Genomic DNA, 10,000 nt, shown 5'->3' with positions numbered 1-10,000 from the left:
ACGGGAAAGATGTTTCGATCCTATATTGTTCTTAGCGTGAGAAACCAAAGGGAATCCAATAGCACACATAGCAGGATCAGCAAATTTTAGAAGAATGTGAGAAGCGGGTGGCCGAGAACCGACCGGTGAAGGAGTTTCGATTCCTTATTGCTAGAACTGTGAGAGAGGAAAAAAAGAATCAGATCGAGTTTATAGCGCGAGAGGAACCTTTGAAGCGAGTGTGAGGGACGCGAAAAGAGAATGTCGGAGGAAAGAAGAGAAAGAGGTTTGGATTCCTTGTCAGATTGAAGTGGTTATGAGGGTAGTAACTTTGAGATTGGTGAGAAAGACATAAAAGAGACCGTCGGAGGAAGGAGGAGAAAGAGATTTGGATTCTTTATTGTTTGGAAGTGTGAGAAACAAAAGGCGATCAGACTGAAGTGGCTATGAGAGGCAACTATCTGGCGAGTATAAGAGAAATTAAAAAAGGCTGTCGGAGGAAGGGCGAGAGAGAGAGATCTGGATTCCTTTTCGAGTGGAAGTATGAGAAGCAAAAGGAGATCAGAATGAGAAGATTAGAAGAGAAAAAAGAACATTGAGATGCGTGTGAGAGCCATAAACTCAGTTACAGGATGAGAAAGAGTCGAGTTTGATTCCTTTGCGCCTAGAAGTGTGAGAAACAAAAGACGATCAGCCTGAGATTGAGAATAATAGAAAAAAAAAACAGCAATTTGAGGCGTGTGAGACTCATATTAAAGTCAGTTATAGGATGAGAAAGACCAAAGTTTGATTCCATTTTGAGTACAAGTTAGAGGAGATTATATGAGAAGCAATATTAAGGAGCGCGTGAAAGATAAAAGGAAAGTACTTACGCCATGGGAAAGATCTAAGTGTTCAATTCCTTGTTGCCAGATGTGAGAAACAAGAGAGGATCGATTAGTGAAGATTATAAGAGAAGCAAGATTATGGCGCGTGAGAGAAACAGTAGGAAGGTATTTGCGTTATGGGAAAGACTAGAGTTCAATTCCTTGTTGCCACGTGTGAGAAACAAAAGAGAATCGATTAGAGAAGATTATAAGAGAAGCAACATGGGGACGCGTGAGAGAAACATTAGGAAGGTATTTACGTTATGGGAAATACTAGAGTTCAATTCCTTGTTGCCAGGTGTGAGAAACAAAAGAGAATCGATTAGAGAAGATTATAAGAGAAGCAACATTGGGGCGCGTGAGAGAAATATTAGGAAGGTATTTACGTTATGGGAAAGACTGAAGTTTAATTCCTTGTTGCCAGGTGTGAGAAACAAAAGAGAATCGATTAGAGAAGATTATAAGAGAAGCAACATTGGGGCGCGTGAGAGAAATATTAGGAAGGTATTTACGTTATGGGAAAGACTAAAGTTTAATTCCTTGTTGCCAGGTGTGAGAAACAAAAGAGAATCGATTAGAGAAGATTATAAGAGAAGCAACATTGGGGCGCGTGAGAGAAATATTAGGAAGGTATTTACGTTATGGGAAAGACTAGAGTTCAATTCCTTGTTGCCAGGTGTGAGAAACAGATGAGGATCGATTTGAGAAGATTATAAGCAACATTGGGACGCGTGAGAGAAACATTAGGAAGCTATTTACGTTATGGGAAAGACTAGAGTTCAATTCCTTGTTGCCAGGTGTGAGAAACAAATGAGGATCGATTTGAGAAGATTATAAGCAACATTGGGACGCGTGAGAGAAACATTAGGAAGCTATTTACGTTATGGGAAAGACTAGAGTTCAATTCCTTGTTTCCGGGTGTGAGAAACAAATGAGGATCGATTAGTGAAGAGCCGCAAGTGGGTAGTAGACTTTAACTCCATATTAGCGAGTGTGTGAACCAAACGGAATCAGGTGTTGGCCATGAGAATAAGAGACTTTGATTCCATATTGCTTGGAGGTGTGAGAGAGTAAAGGGGGATCAGTTAAGAGGAAGATTAAGCTTCAACTCCTTACGAGAGCGTCAGAACCAATAGAGTGAATAGACTAAGATAATGAAATAAGAAAGACTAGATTTGCATACTTTTTGCTTGGAAGTGTAAGAAAAGTAGAATGCAATTAGTTAGAGGAGGAAAACATGACAATAGAATGACCTTTGATCCCCCCAGAGGAAGTATCAGACTCCTTTGATATTTTCTTTATTTGGAAGTGTGAGAAATAAGCCGATCATTGTGCTAAACGAATCCAGTGAGTAAGTAAGCTTGGATTCTACTTTTCGGGGGGGGGGGGAGGGGGGTGTCTCTATCTTTGTATATATTTTGATAAGGCTGTCGTAGGACTCCTCTATCAGGACACCTCTCCTCCCGAAACTGACCTCTCTTTTTGGCCACTCCTTTGACCTCTATTCAGGAGCAGTAAGTAGCGGGCTTTTTTTTAATACTATTTTTTTTTACGCCCTTGAACGGTCTCCTTAGCTGTAAAAAAAAAAAAAAAAAAAAAGAGGTTGCTGTGTAAGTATTTCTAAGGGCAGTTTCATGAGCCTATAAAAAAGAGTCGGTTCCACTTATCCTTCAAGGGGTGGACTCACAGACTTGGCATCATTGCTTGGGTGACGGTCTATGGCGTCGCCCATTGGCCTTTGTTTACTCGATCTAACCTGCCGTGACAAAGCCTACTATCTCTCGCTCTCTGCTACCTCTTTTGAATCAGTACCGTCACTCAAGCAATGATACCAGGTCTGCGAGTCCACCCCTGAGAGATTAGGCCAGCCAGCTCTCGTGGAACCGACCATAGTGGGTGTTAGACAAGGCTTCTGCACCCTGAATGTAAAAAACACCCATGTGAACTTGACTAACCTCCTTTGTGGCCTTGGGAAATGCTTGTTGAGAGAGCCGAATGCATTTGAGAATATCGAGGTAAAAGATTGTGTGACGAGTTGAATGGTCGGTATTAAAAGACACATTCGCTTGTCACATCAACTATTTCTAAAGGTCAAAGAGGGGATCATTCGGGTTTTAATGAGTGTTTCTTTAGGTTCACGGTACAGAAGAAAGGTCAGACTACCACCAGGGTCATGAAACTACCCCTGGAAATGCCCACAACTCATATGAAAGCCTTGTCAAATATGTGTTCTTGGGCGACGAAATGTTTAGTTATACGGCCCATGCGTTGCAGTTAGCGCCGTCCACTTTGCACTTCCGATACTCTACGCCCCTGTCCAACCAGCAGTGAATGGGTACCAGCTATTAATCTCGGGTTGTGTCCCGTCTCCTTGGATCTGTTCCCTTCTCCTATAATTCCTTCCCCTTCTGTCTCTCTCCGGCACATGACCACAGATTTTGCGCCGACTAAACGAAACTTTCCAACTTTCCACTTTGTCTCGTCTAATGGTCAGGCCAACCCGTACAGGACGAGTGAACAAGAGAGGGAGATAGGTTGACAGACACCGTGTATTGTTTGTTATTAAAAGTACATTTCTTCCCTATAAAGTTGCATTGAATTTTATCTTCCTCTTCTCTCTTTTCTTCCTCATCCGAATTTTTGTACTTTTCTCATCATCTTTGTCCTTCCTCGTCCTTCTTGCCGCCCTCCTTACCCTCCTCCTCCTCCTCCTCCTCCTCCTCCTCCTCCTCCTTTAACACCCGCACCATCGACACAGGAACACAGAAAAAATAATATATCAAACTTTTTTATTGCCAACAGACAAACAGACAAATAAATAAGTGGCTCACGCCGAGAGCTCGTCTAAGGGAGACTAACTAAACGAAAAGGTCCGTGAAAGGAAATGCTAAGAATAATACGAATACAAATAAATAAAAATAATAATAATGATAATAATAATAATTACAATAATTTATATAAAAATAGTAATAAAAATAGTAATAATAATAATAATAATAATAATAATAATAATAATAATAATAATAATAATAATAATAATAATAAGTATAATAATAATAATAATAATAATAATAATAATAATAATAATAATAACGCTGATAATAGTAATGGTAATCATATCAATATCAGTAATCCCAATTATATTAATCATAATGATCAAAATGATCATCATCATAATAATGATGAAAATAGTGATAATTATGGAAATAATAAACATTGGGTATACGGGAATGATGATAACTATTTAACTTAATTCTTCTAGTTTAAATAATAGTCTTCGAGGGACAAGGACAGTAAACTTAAGTGTGTCGCCGACGCACGGTGTACAAGCAGTACTAATAAATAAGTAACAGGTAACAGTAAAATGGTCTTTGGTTTTCTTTTTATGTATTTTTTCAAACGTCGAGAGTTGAGCTGTCGTGATATCTGCGTGCGGCCCTGACGAGAGGCGTGCGGCGCCCTCCGTGCTGCCGCGGCGGCCTCTGAGTGGGCTGGTTGTCGTCCCGGCCCGCAGGACGCAGCCTCTGGAGGGACGCTTGCTGGGGGCGGGATGAGGGCCGCGGGCGGGCCAGCCGCGTCACAGGCGCGGGGAGCGGTGCGTCTTGTGGGTGTCTGTCGCGTCGTGGGTCGTGTCGAGGCTCGAGGCGGAGCCAAAGCAATATTGTCACCCCTGGGTGTCCGGAAGTAGCTGGATTGGGCGGGGCGGAGCTTGTCTTCAACGGGCACGGCGCCCCCTGATACGGCACACCCAAACCTTGGCTGCCGACGCGTGAGGGCACGGTGCGCAGCGCTGTTACACGCTGGGGCAGGCGGCGGCGGGGCAGGAGTAAGGGCGGCCCAGCGAGAGGCTGCCCGCCACGTCGTCCAGAAGCTGACCTGACCCTGACACGCCCAGCACGGTGCCTGTGGACGACCTATGGAAGAACAGGTGGAGGGTTAGTGCCATGCTCAGCTGTGGCGCAACGACTTACCGGCCCATGCAGGATCCTCAGGTCCCGCGGCCATACCCGACAAAAACGAGAACCATGCCCCTTGATACCCGATGCTTGCTCTGTTGCGACCCCTCCCCCCAGGACAGCGCAAAGACTCAGTGTACTTACAGCAAGAGGGCGAGGCCGGCGTGGGCGGCACCGGGCCCCGCCAGCTGGCTACACAAGTTGCTCCTGACGCAGGTGGACGAATCGTTGCCGCTGTGTGCCCGCCACAACTGGTTGAGGTGGTCGGCCAGGTCGTCCTCCTCCAATGACAGCCCGGTCGATGTCTCGTCACCGACCAGCGGCGCCGACGACCACTTGTCGCCCCTTAGTGCGTCTGGCAGCACCAGACCGTCGCCGGCGGGCGCTGAGCGTGCTGAGCGCATGGCGCGGTTACTGCCGCCAGCGAGGGGCACGTCAGACTGCCAGAGGGAGAGTGATCCGTCGCCGATGTCCCGCCTGCCGCCGCCGGTGCCCCTAAGAGCGCGGAAGAGCAGGAAGCCCAGGATGGTGCCCAGCGCCAGGGAGCCCAGCACCACGTACGGGTCCAGCGTGTTCATGTTCATGCCGTAGCCGCCGTAGCCGCCGCCATAGCCGCCGCCGTAGCCGCCGCCGCCATAACCGTCCCTGGAGGGGTCGTACAAGGCCGGGGCGGCGCCGAGTGCCGAGAGGCCGCCGTAGCGGTGCTGCAGCTGTCTGGAGGAGTCCTCTTCCTCGTCAGTGGTGAAGTCAGACCGCTGCTCGGCCTGCAGGCGCGCCGTCTCCTCGTCGTAGCGGTAGATGCTGGCCAGGTCCTTCAGCACGTCGCGGCGAAGCCGCTTCGGGCTGCCGGCGGCCTCCTCTTCTGTGGTGTTGGCAGAGTCGCTGCGGCTGCGCAGCACCGCCCGGTAGAACTGGTTCAGCTCCGGGCTGCTGAAGGAGATGAAGTCGATATACTGACTCACCACGTCCTCGGACACGGCGTCCTCCAGGTAGGCCGACACGAAGCGGGACATTGCAGCGATCGTGTTGGCGAACCTCTCGGAGCGGACGTAGTCCAGAGCGCCGCCGAGCCCGACTGTCTGCGTCAGGTTGGCCAGAGAGTCGGCGTCGCGCAGCGGGCCGAGCAGCGGCTCCGCCTTGGCCGCCAGGAACTCGGCGAACTCCGGGTCGAGTTTCTTGGCCAGAAAGGCCGCGAGGTTGAAGTCGTCGCCGAGGCTCAGCACGCGGTCGATGACCTTGACGGGCGTCTGCTGCATGAAGTTCTCGAGGCCGTTCTGTTCCTCCACGTAGGACAGCACGCGTTGCCACGTCGACTTGACCACCTCCCACAGCCCCGCGCTGGCGGCCTGCGTGGCGTTGGTCGGGGCCTTGACGGAGCTCAGGTTGCCGAAGCGCTGCTCGAACATGCCCCGGGCCAGGTACAGCAGCTGGCCCTGGATGTCCTCCGTGCCCGCCTCGCCGGATGCCGCCTCCTCGTCCTCGGCCTCGGCCTCCCCCTCGTCGGTGCCGAGGTAGTCGAGCGCCGCCTCCAGCACGCTCTGCGCCGCGCCCTTCTCGCTGGCCGGCGTGGCCTGGCCCAGCCGCCGCACCTTCCTGGCCAGCTTGATGAAGTGCTGCAGGAAGTCAGGGCTCACGCCGAGGCCGCCCGCCACCTCCTTCACGCTGGGCAGCTGCTTCTTGAGGATGCCCTTGACCTGCCGGGCGAAGGGACCGCCCCCCTCCCCCAGGGCCAGCATCATGGAACTCAGCGATGTGCTCTTGGCGCCTTCCGCAAGCAGCCGCGTCAGGAGAGTCTGGATCGCGGTTTGGGGCTCAGAGGAGGAGGAAGAAGTGGAGGAGGAGGAGGATACTTCATTCAAGTCCATATTTAGTGTTTTGCCCTCCGTCGGTCCCCACAAGAGGGCGAGGACGGCGAGGCCCAACAGGAGTAGGCGGGCAGCAGGCATCCTGAAGGCCGCAGGATGCCAACACAGGATCTGCGGAAGACACAGACCGAAGACCCTGTCAGTAACACTACCTTAACGTGCCTGGCCTGGCAACACCCTGTCTGTTTACTGTTTGGACTCAAGCACCTCATCATCCTAGAGTTGTGTCTCGGCAGGAGTCTTGGCCTCATAAATCCCTGCCGCCAACACCACCTTCATCACTCCCTCACGACCACCTGATGCCGCTGTCAACACCTCGACTACACTTTGTTTATGGACGCTCCTGCCTCGTCCTCTTATACATGAGAGGCACAGAACAACATCCCATGAATTCCTTATTCCGTAGTTAAGACGTTCAGAAAGAGCATCCAATACCATGTTTCCTGTATCTTAGGAGGTTCGAAAAGCTTCCAATCCTCTAACCCTGCTTGCATGATAAAGGATCCTAACACCTCATATTTAGGGGTTCGAAAAGGTTCCAACACCAAATTCCTGCCTGAGTGATAAGGGTTCGTAACACTTTACACGTAGGCGGTTCAAAAAGCTTCTAATCCTCTATTCTTGCTTGCATGATAAAGGTCCCTAACACCTCATATTTAGGGGTTCAAAAAGCTTCCAATACCAAGGTCCTGCCTGCGTGATAAGGATTCGTAGCACCTCAAACATGGGCGGTTCAAAAAAGCTTCTAATCCTCTATTCTTGCTTGCATGATAAAGGTCCCTAACACCTCATATTTAGGGGTTCAAAAAGCTTCCAATACCAAATTCCTGCCTGGGTGATAAGGATTCGTAGCACCTCAAACATGGGCGGTTCAAAAAAGCTTCTAATCCTCTATTCCTTGCTTGCATGCTAAGTCCTCAAAACCTCACGCCTCTCCCACGTTTGCATGCGCGGGGATCGTTCAAGGTATCTCAACGATGGCCTGGTGTCGTTTGTCAGTATCCCTGTGGCTTCCTCCCGACGCCGCGCCCCGCCTATTCTGTACTCTCGTAAGCGTCGGAACCACGAAACATAGACATAAAACTAACATATGGTCGCAAGATGACTTTACGTTTCTTTGTGCTTGTGGGCTTGACAGTGATGCATGTATATCGACTTAAGCCACTGGCGTTGAAAGGAGGAGGAGGAGGAGGAGGAGGGATAATAATATAAAAATAAGAAAAATAAAAGAGAAGAGTTTAAACAAGTAATAAAAAGTCTTGTTTTGTTGTAAGGTCTGTGCTCTCTCTTTCCTTTTCCATTATGTCCTTTACGTATTTCTAACAAGTATTTTATAGAAGATGTGTACTTTCTCTTTCCCTTTTAATCACATCGTTCAGCTCAGTTATACATAAACAATCATTTTATATTTTTTTAAGGTATTTACTCTCTCTTTCCTTGTCCAGGTATGCATGAACAAGCATTTTTACGAGGCTTGTACTCTTTCTCTATATCCCTCTATCTGTATATCTATCTATCTATCAGTGTATCTATCTATCTGTCTTTCTATATCTCTCTTTTCTTCTTCATTTCACCTTCACTTACAGATACAACAGAACAGGCATCTCCTCTAAGCCTTGTACTCTGTTTCCCTCCCTCCCTCTCTCTCTCCCTCCCTCCCTTTCTCTCTCCCTCCCTCTCTGTCTCATTCCCTTTCTTCAGTACCTTGCAACTCCCTCCCATCGTCCAAGTCCTCACCCGCAAAGACCGCAACCGCAGTCTACACGGTGAGCTGACTTCGTGGGTGTTAGAGGCCTTTCTTCCTCCTAGTTTTTGCGACACTAAACTGTATAGCACGCGCCTTAGTTGACAGGTGTGTAATCTCTGCCTTATGAAGTCGTTAGTACTGCAAGAATGAGGAGGAGATAGAGGAGGAGGAGGAGACGGCAAGTGGGGGATTTTATGAGTTATAAGAGACAGGCAGACAGACGGACATAAAAAAGAAGGAAGGCTGTAAGTGTGAAGGAAAGAAAGAGAAGGAAGGAGAGTGAGAGAGTGGTGGAAGGAAGGAAAGGCGACAGGAAATGGGAGAGGGAGGAGTCGAGAAAAGGAGGAAGACATATATTTTCCCATCCTCATCCTTTTCCTCCTCCTCCTCCTCCTCCTCCTCCTCCTCCTCCTTATAGCAGTACCTCAGTTGGAAAAGAATGACGTAACACACACACACACACACACACACACACACACACACACACACACATCTCTCTCTCTCTCTCTCTCTCTCTCTCTCTCTCTCTCTCTCTCTCTCTCTCTCTCTCTCTCTCTCTCTCTCTCTCTCTCTCTCTCTCTCTCTCTCTCTCTCTCTCTCTCTCTCTCTCTCTCTCTCTCTCTCTCTCTCTCTCTCTCTCTCTCTCTCTCTCTCTCTCTCTCTCTCTCTCTCTCTCTCTCTCTCTCTCTCTCCCACCACCACCACCACCAATCTCCACACGCCACTTACCTGGCAATCCACGTTAATTACGATCCACACCTGTGACTATGCTTCCCTTCCCTTCCCTTACCTACCGTAGCCAACAGAGTGAGTAGGAGGAAGAGGAAAGAGGAGGAGGAGGAGGAAAAGTAGGAGGATTGTTTACGATAGTGTTGACCGCTTCCAGGTAACGCCCAGGTAACGCAGATCTCCTCGCAAGACAGGTAAGAATTGTAAGGAAGTGTGGGAGGAAAAGGGGAGAGATAGATAGTAATGTTGGCGTGTGTGGGAATGTAGGGGAGTATGGGAGAGAGAGAAAATAGATAGATACATAGATAGATAGATAGAGATATATAGAGATTTAGCAGAAAGAAAAATATATTAAAAAAATACACCCGAAGAGGAATTACCATGAAAAAGAGAGAGATTAGGTGTGAAAAATTAAAAGAAAGAAATTATATGAAGAAAAAAAGAGATAAAAGAAAGAATATGAAAGAGGAAAACATATATAAAGAAGAAATACTAGAGAAACGAGCAGCAAAGGAGAAACTAAAGAAAGAAGAAATAGAAAGAAAAAGAGAAAATTATTGAAGTATAAGAAGAAAATAACCACAAAGAAGAAATGCGAAAAAAAGAGAAGGAAGAGGAAAATAATATGAAAGAAAGAGAAAGAAAAGAAAGAAAATATTCGAAAAAGGAGAAATATATGAAAGAAATGAGAAAGAAAATGAAAATATATTGAAAGGAAAAATAAATATGAATAAAAAGATAAAGAAAAACGGAAGGAAAGAAAATTAAAAAAAAATGCAAGAGACGAAATATGAAAGAAAAAGACGAAAAGAAAGAAAATATAAGGAAGAAAAAAGAAAGAAAGAAAGAAAGAAAGAA

The 10,000-nt window shown here is 47.4% G+C and overlaps 1 protein-coding gene across 2 annotated transcripts in view; it reads right to left on the bottom strand.

Moving 5' to 3' along the window:
• Positions 1 to 3,946: 3,946 nt before the first annotated feature.
• Positions 3,947 to 10,000, bottom strand: part of LOC126983701 (uncharacterized) — a 7,820-nt gene continuing 1,766 nt past the window's right edge. Inside the window, exons 2-3 of one of the 2 annotated variants that reach the window (XM_050836749.1) lie at positions 4,946 to 6,777; positions 3,947 to 4,759 (exon numbers count right to left, since the gene is read on the bottom strand). In XM_050836749.1, the coding sequence (XP_050692706.1) occupies positions 4,639 to 4,759; positions 4,946 to 6,747 (1,923 nt within the window). In that variant the 5' untranslated portion in view covers positions 6,748 to 6,777 and the 3' untranslated portion in view covers positions 3,947 to 4,638. Of the gene's footprint in view, positions 4,760 to 4,945; positions 7,836 to 10,000 lie in introns of those variants that run through there. The other variant, XM_050836750.1, reaches the window with a different exon arrangement.

This window comes from Eriocheir sinensis, chromosome 54, assembly GCF_024679095.1.
Source record: "Eriocheir sinensis breed Jianghai 21 chromosome 54, ASM2467909v1, whole genome shotgun sequence".
Taxonomy (NCBI): Eukaryota; Metazoa; Arthropoda; class Malacostraca; order Decapoda; family Varunidae; genus Eriocheir; species Eriocheir sinensis.
This window is presented reverse-complemented; position numbering and strand designations above follow the sequence as displayed.